We start from the raw sequence: 15,115 nt of genomic DNA, 5'->3' as shown, positions 1-15,115 counted from the left end.
AAAAGAGTCTACAAAGTACAAAATCAATTCAAATCTACTTTCCTATTGTCCTGCATTTTTCACATTTCCTAATTCCATTCTTGTAAGATATGCTGAAATATTGGAAGAGAATTCTATAACGTTCCAAACACCATATGGTATAGTTTTAAAAAATGGTTCCCTTCCCTCTCCAGGTAATTGGAAACCAAAAGCGGAGCCGTCCAATTTTATTGGAAAAATAACTCTGCGGAAATATTATTGTACCTAATTCATTCTTCTACACTGCCATCCCTTGAAGTCTGTACTTTTTATATCGGACTGGAAAAATATTGCTGATTCAGATCTCATTCTTCATACAGGATGGCATCAAGCTGGTTTACTGAATTAAAGATATGATAAGCCAAATATATTCTCTCCGGAATCACAGAATAAAATCTCTTAGCCATACCCGGTAGCCACAAACACCTTCGTCGCAAGTTTATTTTCTAAAGGAGACATTGTGGGTTTTAGTTACGATAATATTGCTTACCCAACTGGCTAACTACTTTCACGGAGACTCGATACATATGGATATTTCCTAAAGGTACCAACTCACATAGCATGAATATCTAATCTAATACTACCAAAAACACCCAAAAGGACACAAAACAAATTCATTTAAAGGTTTCAATTCTTTTACCTGTCGTTGTGGGATTTGCACAAATCCTGCTCCCAACCAATATGTCATTTTTAAATCTCTAACCCTGAGGAAAAAAAACAATCCCTTTACTAACGTACACAGAAGATTCAAACCTGTTGATTCGAAACCTCATTCTCACATTTTGAAAAGAAAATTCCAAGTTACTTTGAATGTAGTCAGCCGATTTTCGCCTCGAATGGCCAGCATATTTCACCAAATTTGAAAGAAGTTTTTCGCAAAGCTCTTTGAGAAGACGTTTTGTTGCTCAAGCAGAAAAATAATTCAGGATATGGCATTTTCCGTTTTACCACATTTTATGATTTACGTTGGGGGGCACATATGGAAAAATGTTCAAAGGGTGGATTCCCACAGCGATGATATATTCTTTGTGGAGTTTCGAATTAGGTCAAGTGAAACTAGTGATAAATGGGAATGAGATTATAACAGCTCTCTCTGTGATGTCACTGTAACCACTACATTGTATATTAGGGGTCAAACCTATAGATCCTCTGACCCTTTTTCAAGCATTCGTTATTGCTACCTTCTTAGCGATTCGTCCCTTTCGGCGTTTTTACCTACTGGTTTGAAGTTCTAAATTTCCCGTCTATAACACGAATTTGTTTCATCTAGGCAGGTGTCAATAAGCATAAGTTCCTTGTATACCACTCCATCATGCAAAATGTCCTTACAGGGATAATATAGCTAAACACCAATGTATCATCATTGCCAAATATTTAATCCCCAACTTGACAAATGAAGACCCAGAGCCCTTTCTTTAATAGCAAGGTGGGAGATATATTGTAGTCCTGAATGTCTGACAAATATTCATCCCTCTCAGGGAAAGGGAGGGGTGAGCATGTCACCTTCAATTTAAAGTCATAACGATAAACGTCAAACATGAAAAACTTAGTTCAAATAATGACACCTTTGTGGGGTTAACTGTTTATTCAAAGTATTTCTTGCTTCTCGTGAAAAGCATATATAAAATATTAAAAATTCGAAGCCTAATAGCCAACAAATTTCAAAATTTCAGAGCTATGAAGAGTTACACATGCCTTGGTTATTATTGTATTACGACGGCTATTGTCCAGATTCATTTTTGGAAAGTACACACACCAATGGATTCTAATGAACACTCCTACTCTCCCTGTGCTCTTGTACTCTGGCAAGTCCTATAATAGTAACCGTGATTCTGCCGTCTAATTGATGACGAGTTGATATAGATACGAATGAGAAAAAGGCTTCCTGGATGCAGTCAATAGAGATTTCCTAAAGGTAGTATTGTGGTCATGATAAAAGACCAAGTCTTCGGGAGCATAGCGCCAACGGAGAAAATTTTGGCAGGTTCTGCAACTTTGATCATTTTATATTTAACGGAACATTTTTCGACCATAGAAACGTCGTAGTTGGGTCCTCGCAAAACTTTCGGCAGATATTACTTCATGATGCGAGGAACCAATGAAGGAACAATTCTCATTTCATACTTGCGCATTAAGTAGGACTCGATCTTCAGAAACAGTCGGCATGTGCATCATCATTTCGGCGATGTATCTCAACCCATTTACCAGATAGAGAAAGTAACAAAGCGCTTCAATAAGCGCTGTTCCCGCTGATTTCATTGCCTGGTTTTAAACAGATGTTTCGTCTCCACCGCGAGGCCAGCACAAACACTGTGTCTTTCGATGAAGCCTTGCAAACACCCCAGAAATACCGTTACTAAAAATATTCAATGAGGTAGCCTGTCTATTAATTCTGCCCAGACAAGTGTTGCAACCAACAATATTGAGATAACAACGGCCTGCTTTTTCGTGCTGGTGGCTTTCAATTGTCAGGCTTTTATCGAATATTACCCCAAGACATTTTATTGAAGGTTTCCACTATTTCCAACCTCCCTTTCCAACCACTCCTTGTCAATCCCGATAGATTCTTTGACTGTATGCCTTGCTCATTTCCGACTGCACTTGCCGCCCAAGTGGGGTAATGATTTCACAGCACATCCTAGTACTGCTACTTTCTTGTACCCTGTCGATGACATTTCTAATGAACCCTATGATTGTGTTAATTGCGTCGACAACCAGCTGTCATATTCTGAAATATCGCATCATTCTAGATATTTAGTAGTAGTCTATTATAAATGGCCCGTTCCAATAACTTGCGCACTGTGCACGATAAGAATATTGAGTTCATGTGGTGGTGGTTCACCCAGGTATATGTGACTCTTTTAAAGATAAGCATAAAAAATTAAGTTTTTGCTGCTCTCATGTAGGTAGAAAATCGCTGATAACTAACGAACCTTTCTTTTCAACCGAAACTTTCCAAACTTTATCCAAATTTACCGGCATGCATAGAAAAGTTCTTCTGCATTTAGCAGAAGAATTTCCCTCACTAAGGATATATTTTGCCAACTTTTATCCTCTATTTTAACTACACTGCATTCTTTGCCCTAATTAACACTTAAATGCTTCCAGTAACTGAACTCGTCCTTCTTCAGAACTTTCCTTTGATTTCTCCTCGAAGGTGTATCTGCGTTTTGTGGCTCCTTAGGGCCTGCCGCTTTTTTGCTTTGCCAAATATCTACATCCCGCCCTTAAGCATTTAGTTCTTAACCTGTATGCTTGTTACCTGCATATGCAGTCATAAAAGCATCACATGACCTACTTAAGCTTTCTACAATATATAAACATATTTCTCCCGCATTCCTTATTAACATAGATTGCAGTACTCATTTAAGTTATCTGCAAATAATTCTTCTTATCTATGTGTCAGATTGTCAGTAAATTTCTCCTATCTAGGGTTGAAAATGATAATCGATAACAGCTATGACGATGAAATCCCCGCACGGTTGTTGGCTGCGAACAGAGCCTATTTCAGCTTACAAAAACTGTTTCGCTCGAAACGTCTCACCATATGGTCAAGGCTCTTACTGTGTAAGCCTATGATCTTGCCAGTCATTACATATTCCTCGGAGAGCTAGGTTCTTAGAAAGAAACATTGCGAACTCTTGGAGGCGTTCGAGAGAAGAATCTTCCGAACAGTTTTTGGCCTCCACATGAGGATCGACGATTTCCTAGCCTACATAACGGGGAAATCTATGAGCGATACCATGAACGTCTGGTTGTGGATAAAATCCGGCTCAAGAGGTTGCAGTGGGCGGGTAACCTAATCCGTATGGATAAGGATAATATTTATAATATATGTGGTAGAAAAAGAAGACGAGGCAGACCCTTCCTGAGATGGAGCGATGGCGTAGGTCAGGACGCCAGACAGTTTTAGAGATAACGAATTGGTGGACCTCGGCGCAAAACCGGTATGTCTGGAGTTCCTTATTCAGGCAGGCCTAGGTCGGATACCGGTTGTTGCGCCGTTGATAATGGTGATGAAAACAGATTGTCAGCTACTACTGGAGACGGTGCCATACGCCTGGCTGGTTGACGAATGTGAGCAGGTGAAGAGTTTAATGATTGCTGCAAGTGAAGACAAAAAAGCCTGCTAAACCTCCGATAAGGCGATAAAGGAGAATTAATTTTTAGGCAATTATCTGATACAGCACAACATGAAAAGCATGCAGGATGGTAAGCCTTCCAACGACCTCTTGAAGAATATTAAGAATAGACTTCTTATCCTCAGTAATGAGCAACTTCAAAAGTGGAGAAAAAATCTCATCATGATTTTCATGTCCCCTGCTTCACATTGCATTTTTTACTTAACGGTATTATATAGGAGCGAGACATCAACATTGACAGCTTGTGCTACCCGAAAACTCCAATGAAAACTAGGTCAGAATTCTGGGCAAATACCCGCGAACGTGTTTTGTAGCAGTGGATGAGACACACACTGAAAAAATCGGCTCCTTTTATTACTTCTGAAGAATGAAATGTTCTTTTTCGTTCCGAATCAATAAAAAAGAACAGAACCGAGAAAGTGTTCACGAGGTAGATTAAAATTTTTCACTTTTATAAGTCTTTACCTACAAAAAATAAGAAACATAGATTATTCTGGAAGTTTCAATACTAAATACGTTGCATTCTTTTTCGTCTGAAACATTTTTTGACAATTTGATTTTAGTCGAATTGATTGAACGAATTGGGACAGCAAGGACCTAAACTTCGCACACCGCTCAATGTAGTCCGCATGACGTTAAGACTGTCGGTAGAGGAGAATTCAGGGCGGAAACGAGCCTGCTCTCTGTCGACTATTCTCATTGATTAAAACTTAATCAGATACTGCGAGCTCAAATAATAGAATATTGTGGACATTATAGAAAACATACTTTCTCCAGTAGAAAAGCATATGATTCTCTACCATTTTTTAGCACCTTCAGCTGACATAGAATTTAAACACTACGCATAGAACCCACTAAACCCAATTGACGTATTACTCTGGTATACAATACTTAAAATTACGTTAAACATTAGACGTCTGTTTGTCAACTAACATGCTACACTATTTCTAGATGTAGATCGCACAGAGTCATTGCAGTACTGAACTGTTTCTGGTTTGTATAATAAAGTAATTCTCAAAAAACCATATAGTGAAGAACGCTAATGATAGACTTGCTATCCACGATGATGCGTAACTGAGGTGTCGAAAGGAAGATTTCACCGTGATTCTCTATCATATAACATACATACTTCACATACGCTATTCATAAGAAGACGAGGTCTTTTCCAAGGAATGAATAAAAAAATCATTAAGGTCCCGAAGAAGAATGAAATAATTCGAGAAGGTATTTGCGTGTTGTCTGCTGTCGCTGTGGTTAAAATAACCTTGAACCCTAAGAAGGAACACTAGGCCAGATCGATAAAGAGCAAGCTGCTGTTCACTGTGGATTCTTCCGTATTGAAAATATCAGCATTCCGAAGATATTTTGGAACAAAAACAAAAACCTAAAAAGTTGGCGAAAACTCTCCACTCAGGTATCCACTCGACATGTGATTGTAGGACTCTGTGCTAGTCAGATTCGTAAATGTGAGGGGGTGACAGCAAGCTTCCTTTTGGACATTTCACTCGCTCACCTGTCTTTAACCAAAATTTCACGTATCCTTTAACCAGGCCACTACATTCGAACCTGAAATACCAAATAAAATATCGCGTAAAATTAGAATAGAAACAGACGCGAAGCTAAAATGAAAAAAAATAAACAAATACCCCAGCTCGACCGCAGATGTGCCGGAGAAACTCGAAAGTCGACTGATCACGTCCTCATGATTCCCCTGTCGCATATATTCAGAAATCCCAGTTTTTTTGCTTCCCACCTTCCCTCGGCATCCCCAGATCATAACAAGTTGGGAAACCGGAAGCTGGACGCTTCAAGTATAAAAGGTTTTGTATGTTTCTTTTGTAAAGACATTTGAGCGTGCATTTGCCCAATATTACGTATCATGTAATATATGCATATATTATGTGAGAGTATCCACATTCAGTCTTGAATTTCCAAAGAAGCGACCACTTTGACCTATTATAACTTTGTTATTAATAGTGCGATTTGCATGGTGCTGGAATGAACTTAAGGGGGGTTTTGCAGTCAATCACTAAAAATTATATTATAGTAATATATTATTATTAATTTTATTTGCACCGATTTCGGTATGAAGCATATTTCAGAGCATAGGCACCATATAGTGGCAGTTACTTGATTTTTTTCAATTTTTTCAATTGGGCCGTTTCCTGCGAATGGGTCCCTTAAAGAAATGATCACTTTCTCGACCCCTCGCACTACCCAACTCTCCAACAAATGTCAAAACTTTCATTTGATATTCCACATGACTAGAGCTGTGAACAGAGGCACGTCCCAGGGTGGCGCCATCTCACCGGTGCTCTGGTTAATAGTAATGGACAAAATTTTATATACATTGGACAGCAGCGTGGTGGCGTATGCCGAAGACTTCGTGATATTAGTTTTAGGGATGTTTCTATCCATTATGAGCGACATCATGGTAGAAGCGTTGCGAAAGGTGTGCCTGTGGGCCGCAAGATGCGGGCTCAGCATAAACCCAGCCAAAACGCAACTGATGCTATTCACCACCAAGATAAAGATACCTGAATTCCATCTACCACGGCTGAATGAACAAAAGTTGGTTCTTTCCTCTAATGTAAAGTATCTGAGTGTAATCCTGGATCCAAAGCTAAAATGAAGATTGAACATAGAACTGAGGGTTAAGAAGGCCTGTATAGCCTTCAATGCCTGCAAGGGAACCTTTGCAAAGAAATGGGGTCTCCGGCCGTATGTACGGTGGCAGGCTCTGAGGAAAAAATACAATAGGATGAAGCTTAATAGGATTCAAAGGACCGCCTGTGCAGGTGCTATTGGGGCTCTGCAGTCTTGCCCGGCAGATGCTCTCAATGTACTCCTGCATCTCCTCCCCCTAGACCACCACATTAAATACGTTGCAGCGTGCAGTGCCGTCAGACTACGTAAGTCCGAATGCTGGGCAGCGAAATCCCACGGCCACAAAAACATCGGGAATCTGGGCATTCCCCACGGACTATGCCACACGCAATCTGAACTTCACGAGAAACTTCGCGATGGCTGGAGCGAGATTCGAGCCCCAAGCGTAGCATAATCATTTTGATCGACAGCCAAGCAGCCGTCGAGGCCTTGTACTCAGCGACAACATCTTCCAGGCTGGTGGACAGTGCAGAGACGCGCTGAACCGTCTGGGCGGCACGCTCAAGGGGAATGAGCGGGGTGACGGATTGGCCAGGCGAGGCTCTGCTCTTGGCAGTCCTTCGGCGAATGCGGTCGGTGTTCCGCTGGTGGCTGTCGGGGGCCGAGTCTACTCGCTTTACTTAGCAGCCGCGGGCCTAAAGCGAAGGCTTACGAGCTGTGCCAAGTCAAGGAGAATTTGGCCCGCTGATAGCATAGCCCGATCACGAGAGCCCTATGCCAGACGCGTGCAAATGCATTCAAGATTACGGCCGTCTGCACAGGGCACTGGCCCATAGGGGACCATGCCGCTAGGCTCGGCATACCCTACAGTTCGCATTGCCGAAGCTGCGGCGAAGGAAGGGCAACCCTCATGCACTTTCTCTGCGATTACCCAGTTCTAGCTAGAGTCAGGCTACGGACACTGGGTAAACCATTCTGTGGGGACTTCAGAGAGATTTCTAGCTACAGGGTGGGAGAGCTGCTTTCTTTCGTGAATGCTACGGGCTGGCTCTGAAGATCCGAGCCGGCTGGACTCTGCCTCCCTGCTCCCATAACAGCAGCCACAGTCTTCACACACACCTTGGATCTATTTCTAAAAACCCATGGGATGTCCGCCATTGCCTTAAAATTCACGACTTTTGAAACGAACACTGCGCAACTTAACCTCCTCTAGAACAAAGAAACCTCATCAGCGGTACTTTCCGCGAACAGGCCACACACACCTATAACAATCCCAAGCCGCATTGTCAGCTGTTTTCGCAGCAATCTGCAATACATTAATTTTCACTATTGTTCGACACAAACATATGTACAAGTCGAAAAGCGGAAACTGGGTGCTTCAGTTATGAAAGATTTTGTCCAGATTTGTATGTCGGTTCTACATTTAGTATGTCAGACTATTCACCGAAATGTGATATTGATGTTCAATGTCTTAGGTTGCAGTAAATTTACAGAAACCTATTATAAATTTCTTTGCAATTGTAGGATTTTGTCCAACCTTACCAAACTCATGCTTTATATTACAGCCTATAGTACTACTGAATTTGATGATTTCCAAAATTACCAAAAAATGTGGTAATCTACTATTATTGACTTTATTTGAAAAAATATCGATATGATGGATAGGAGCAGCCTTATAATTTTTTCAAATTTTTCGGTTGAGTAGCTTCTGACGGCTCGTGACATAAATTATCACTTTACTATATAGTCAATGTCAAATATCAAAACAGATAAAATGATCATTTATGAAGTTAGATTTAAAATACGTTAATGTTTTTGTGTAATCTGAAGTCGGGATTAAAATTGAGAATCCTAAAGGAGTGAGTGTTGAGGGATGCTTGATAGGAGGAAAGAAAATGTTGCGTCAAGCACATATGCTCGTCACGCAGATATTATAGAAAGAAGGAAAGCCGAATTTAGGATAAATGCAATGAAACAGAGGTTTTCAGTCTGACACTATTTCGAACATCGAAAGCGTCGAACAATTTATATATCTGAATACCAATACGAAATCATATTTTTGCTACTTTTTCCCAAATGGAAATAAAGCTATATCAACACCAACACCAAATTAACACTGTTTCGCCTCCTTTCTCTCCTGCTATATCGAAGCAGCACGTGGAAAGTGCCCGCCAAACTCAATCGCAACAACCTCGCATCAACAACCACCTACTCTGGCTTCAGCCAATATTGAACAAAGTACTATGTAGGCCAAATTACAGTGCTGATTAATATAGAGAATTGAAGAAAGAGTGCCAGCTCTTTAGGGAGTCGTGAGGGAAATATGGCAAATCCCCAAGAACCCTTACCGAAATCGCGTATGAATGGTGGGTCGCCCCATATAAAGGTGGAAATCCCATATATAAACGAAGTTTACCCATAATTGATCACAATAAGCCATTAACAATAATACTATTTCTGATAACTATCGTACGTCACAATTTTAATAATTTCACCCATCATTTTCCAAAATATTATATGATTTATTTTCTCGGTAATTCTCTGACGTTTCCATAGCCCCAGATGCAAATAGTGTCTATTTTCATCGTTCCGTGAAAATAGTCCTCATCACCATGGAAAATTTTTGCAATTCAAATCCGCAGCATCTGTTACCAATACCGGAAACTCAGTAGTGCACGTCCAGTGTACGTGCCATCGAATTCTTTTTCAACTGTCCGTTTAAAAGGATCGAAGGTCTTTATGCCAAATGTGATGCAAACTTGGATTTATGGATAACACAATATATGTATATGTAAAGGAACAATCAGGATAAACCATTCATAATCTATGTTATCCTTGAAAGGGTGTAGACAATAATAGAATGAAATTAAAAAATAATCCCACAATCTCGCCATACTTTGCGTCAAAAAGTGCTACATAAAATGAATGAGTGCATAATAATCAAATAAGTAAGAATCATTGAATCACCAAATTAGCATTACCGAATGTCTGCATTCTAAATAAATCAAAACACTGCAAACTGGCAAATACATAAATTAATAAATATCTTTAGTAAGCAATATCAAGGGAAATATTTACACCCACTAAAGGGATGCAGGATTTGTCTATCGATTTTCACATTGTCCTTGTAATTTTACTCGCTTTATTTTGCAGGAATATCGTCGATTTGTTACCAACAACCGTACTGGCAACTGTCCCGCCAACGAAATTGCCAAGCAATAAAAGCATTCATTCGGAAAAAGGAATAAAGGATAAAATGTATGCTGATGAAGAGGACGTGCTCCTCCAACAATCACTACTAAGTATGTATGAAAAAATCCAAAACATATTTATAAAGAGATATCCTAGTAAATAAAAAGAGGCCGTCGGATTTGGGAAACTTATGAGCTAATTATTTTTCAATCTCCTCCAGATAAGCTGCTTATATCAGACCCAGTGGAATTCCATGACAGGACCTTCCTATCGCATCTCAACCAGTTGCCTTGGAACGAACCATTGTTTACGAAGCGTGTGGAGCAACTGATGATAACGGGCAAACATATGACGTTCTGTAGGGTGGTTAACGAATCTGTGTCAATAGTAAGTGGAAAATATTTTATTAACGTTGAATCTTTGACCTAATTAGAATAAGTTATCGCGTACTCAGCGCGCTGTTGCCATCAATGGAATGGTTGCCTATTAATAAAGCTGGCAAGGATAACTTCGGCTCTAATTGATTAGGTGTCAAATTAATCAAATCAATATTTATGTCTATTCACACGGAAATGATGAAATTTTTCAGCAGAAAACTGCTTACAGACATTTTCTGAAAATCACTGCTATATACAATAGTACTTTCGCATATTGAACCCCAAACAAGTTCTCTATTGTTGAGTAACATAGCCGAGGTACCGACAGGTACAAATTCTATTATCATGAACACTACTCGAGGCTGTCCACAGGGTGGGGTACTATCGCCGTGGATGCGAAGTATGGTAGTGGATGAACTCCTGGACGTGTTAACAAATACTGGAATACAAGTCCAGGGTTACGCGGACGACATTGTTTTAATGTGTAGGGGCAAATATGAAGATACCCTATGTGATAGAATCCAAACTGGTCAAAACTACATAGTACCATTCACTAGGAGGCGTAAGCTTGATCACTTGAGAGCCATAACATTACATGATATGGAGGTGAAACGAGAAACAGAGGTCAAATATTTGGTAATTACGCTAGACTAAAAATTACTCTGGAAGACACATGTCGGAAACACTTGTCGGAAAGCCACGAGGGCTCTGATGACCTACAGATCCATAGCAGGAAAAAAATGGGGTTGCAGCCCGAAAATACTACTTTGGGTACATACTGCAGTAGTAAGTTCAATGATTACCTATGGAGCGGTAATCTGGGTAGGAAGAACCGAACTCAGCACACAAGCCAGGGAATTACATAAGCTCCAAAGGCTAGCTTGCGTGTGTATCAGTGGGGCAATGAGGACATGCCCAACGGCATCCCTGGAGGTCCTTCTGGGATTAACCCCTCTCCATCTGCACATACAGATGCAGGCAAGGAGGGCAATATTCAGGATGGCCGGTAGTATGAGTGAGACGGGGAGCTGCCCAAATCGAAGGAAGATCGATATTCTTTCTAGGCGGTACCCCGAATTACTGATTCCAAGGGATAATATGACAACGAGGTTTCACTTCGATAAGAAGTTTGAAACACGTTGGAGTAACAAAGCAAACTGGGAGAGCGTGGCTGCGACATACGGCTTAAACCAGCAACTGATTACTTGGTACACTGACGGATCCCTCACAGCAGAGGAAGCAGGTGCCGGTGTCATTGGTCCAAGGAAAATGTACTTTGAGCCAATGGGCAGGTACACTAGCATATTCCAGGCGGAAATATACGCCATAGACAAATGTGCCTCCTTTAATCTGCAAAGGAACTATAGGCGGCAGAACATATCTATTCTCACCGATAACCAAGCAGCGATCAAGGCACTTAGGTCCAACCAGGTGAACTCTAAACTGGTATGGGAATGCCTTGAGAGACTGAATACACTCGGCTCGTCCAACAAGGTCTGGATACTTTGGGTTCCAGGCCATGCTGGGTTGGAAGGCAACGCGGCAGCGGACGAACTAGTCAAGAAAGGAGCAAGGATGCCTTTACGCGGGCCAGAACCCTTCTATGGAATCGGGAATGGTTTCATGGCTATGAATCTAAGAAATGAAGAGGAACGGGAACTATACTGGGCGGGCCTACCGAAGATGGAGCAGTCCAGGGTGCTTATTGGAGGATACGAGCCCATACGCACGAAGGATTGGTTAAACCTCACCAAAAGGAACCTCCGAATCATAGTGGGAATTCTCACTGGTCATTGTCGGCTGAACTATCACCTAGGGAAGCTAGGGATATCGACGGACATTGCCTGCAGGTTTTGTGAGGAGGAAAACGAAACCTCTATACACGTCCTGGGACAGTCTCCGGCACTTATGCAAAGTAGGTCGAGGTATCTGGGAGAACACTTACTACCAGATGCAAGGCTGAAAGATCTAGAAGTAGGGAACATAATAAAGTTCCTAACGGTTATAGGCCTGCTTGAGATACTATGATTAATAGGTACACAACACCAGTAAAAGGGGCACAATAGTTCTTCAAGGACGCGGTGCGACTTTCCCTTAACAGAATAATAATAATAATAACATAGCCGATAAATTAATCCGTTCTCTAATAGCCTTGCATTTTATTTGACCGTCTGCTCTGACATTCTTCATTTTAAAAATAAGTTTGATACCAAGGACCGGAAAGCTTTTTGAGGATGTTTTATGGATGGATGGATTAAGGATGTTTTATATATCTGTATTGGACGCACAGGTTTTTTATGGGTATAGAAGGAAACGCAATTACATCTGACGATGCTTTGGAGCGCAGTAAATTTATTAGTAATAGAATCTGCCGCTGTGTCTCGTATATGTAGCGAAAGAAAAAGTACCGTCACTAGGGTCGTTGGGTCCAAAAATGCTCACTTTGCTATAAACTAAAAAAAAGGAAAGTTTTGGCCCCATCGGACAATGTTTAGAAGTGAACGTTTTGTATGTGGATTTTTTGCGAAAATATACAAATATACAGGATTTCTTTCGAAAAGTTGGAGTTTTGCACAAAATAAGGGAAACGATTTCACTACTATTAATTTTGAAAATTTGTTATTCTATATTGGTTTAAATAGATTCACTTTCTTAGAAGCATTTTAGTATTTAATGGAAATTCACTAGTATGAACATGAGCCGTCTTTTAGCGAATGCTTGGCACCTTTTTAGGAATTTTACCGCGTATCTGGACATGACCACAGGATCTGATTGGATATGTAATTCGTACCTTCGTCGTTTTCAAATATGCGGATACAGCCATTCCGTCCACTGCTTGTAACAAAAAGTTTTGACTTGTTTTGGAATGGATTTATTGAACCTATTATATTGATTTGAATACGCAGATTACACTGTTTAGTACCTTGTGTACGTGAGGGATGCTGGGTAAATTGTAGGTGACCAGATAAAGGACGATTGGAAAGATAATTGAATTGACATTGATGGATGACTTGTTGGCGTTAAAAGATATTCTGTTCTATTCCTACGATAGACAATCGTTTAACACTCTGGAGACCAATTTCCACTTGGTAAGATATCGGTCTGTTCGGTTAGCACATTGGTTGCTTGAAGTGAACTTCCCAGGCAGCATCCAAAATCTTATCTCGGGGCCAACAGGTGCATACAGCTCTCAGACGAAGACACCTTGGCAAGGTTTTCTTCAATGAAGAATCTGCACACTCTCTGGCTCTGGAGAATGTTCTCAGATTCGCTAAAGCCTGCGAACACCGCAGGCGGGAAGCCATTGAATAGGCCATTTACAGGGATAGTACAAAGGACCTAACAATGGCCTGAGTGCACGGAGCTGCGGCTCCCCCCAGTAAACTAAACTAAACCAGCTCATTGATTAAAGCCTAAGCTGTCGTACGGAAGATTGCGGTTTAAATCTCACTCACTCAACTGTGAATTAGCATCAGGATGGATGAAGTGCTCTAACACATTTCAAGACCTTCATTCAATTGGATTGTCGCGAACGATTATTATTAAGATATCAGTAAAGTTCATCCAAATATGAATTTGGAAGGGCTTGCCTGTATACTTAGTCCTTCGCGGAGGTGTAAACTATGAGCTCATCGGCGTATTGTAGGATCTTGATGGGACTGTAATTTGGTAAGGGTAATTTAGCAATCAGCAGCCAATGTTGGAGAAGCGTTGGAATTACGGCCCTACAGTTTACAGGGGAATATAAACATAGTTAGGAAATTGAATATGGATTTAGAAATTACTATGGAATAGGAATTATTTCCGAAATGGGTAAGAAATTCGTTAACGATTTTTAAATTAAAAAAATAAAAAGGCCCCTGAAAACTCTTAATTAAGAGCTCAACGTAATTACGCACTTGAATTGACACACATCTTATGATCTTGGCATACTTTGATGTTACTCCCTATTGAAGCGTTACTTTCACCCTTTCGGTCTATATGGGTCCCAATGCTATTAAAAAACATAAACATTGCCTATATTTTTAGGTTAATTTTAAATAAATAAACCAGATTTCACGTAATATCATCATGAGTTCTCCAAATACTTTAGTAGCATTCTGAGAAAAATATCTGTCACATTTGAAAGCCCTTGACTTTTCACTCTGGTTGAGAGAGACTTTTTCGAACACTATTACTAAAGATATTTCACTTAATACTTCATATGACCAATTTTAGTGACGAAATATTTAAAAGCCCCTCCCCCACTCTGCACCCTCATATGTCGTGTCATATACTCACTGCTTCGCGTTCATACTTCACACACAAAATTTCGCAATAGATTTATTTGCTTGCAGGTAAATTTTATGCTATAGATATGTAAAGTAGGGAGTTAATTCTACTAGGGCAAGAGGTAAAATTCCCACAAAACTTTAAAAACATGTCAAATATTAAAAGAGCTTTGAATTTTCCCAAACAATGCATTTATCTACAACTGCGTACGTATTGTTCACCGTGAGAATCCAAGAGCAACAGGTGACTTCTGGCGGAACCTACTTAGAAGTTGTGCAAAAGAAATGAAATTGGATAACTTTTCCAATAATATATTATATGTAACTCACACAGCTCTAGATTTATAAGAAAAATAGGTCAATAAGCTACCGAAGAAGAAAGTAAGTTAGAATATTCCTCAGCAGATACAAATCGAGTGGAGAAAAGTTTTGCATTTGCGAAAGTACATTCTGTGATATCATCTGAGTTAAAGAGACTTAACAGGAATATTTCTTGTTCGTAATCATC

The 15,115-nt window shown here is 40.2% G+C and overlaps 1 protein-coding gene across 1 annotated transcript in view; it reads left to right on the top strand.

Moving 5' to 3' along the window:
- Nucleotides 1-15,115, top strand: part of LOC119656132 (MOXD1 homolog 1) — a 169,723-nt gene that overhangs the window by 138,571 nt on the left and 16,037 nt on the right. Inside the window, exons 10-11 of the mRNA XM_038062464.1 lie at nucleotides 9,921-10,069; nucleotides 10,180-10,346. Coding sequence (XP_037918392.1) covers nucleotides 9,921-10,069; nucleotides 10,180-10,346 — 316 coding nt within the window. The remainder of the gene's footprint in view (nucleotides 1-9,920; nucleotides 10,070-10,179; nucleotides 10,347-15,115) is intronic.

This window comes from Hermetia illucens, chromosome 4 (assembly GCF_905115235.1).
Source record: "Hermetia illucens chromosome 4, iHerIll2.2.curated.20191125, whole genome shotgun sequence".
Lineage (NCBI taxonomy): Eukaryota > Metazoa > Arthropoda > Insecta > Diptera > Stratiomyidae > Hermetia > Hermetia illucens.
Note: the sequence above shows the minus strand (reverse complement) of the source record. Positions and strands in the feature narration are given on the sequence as shown.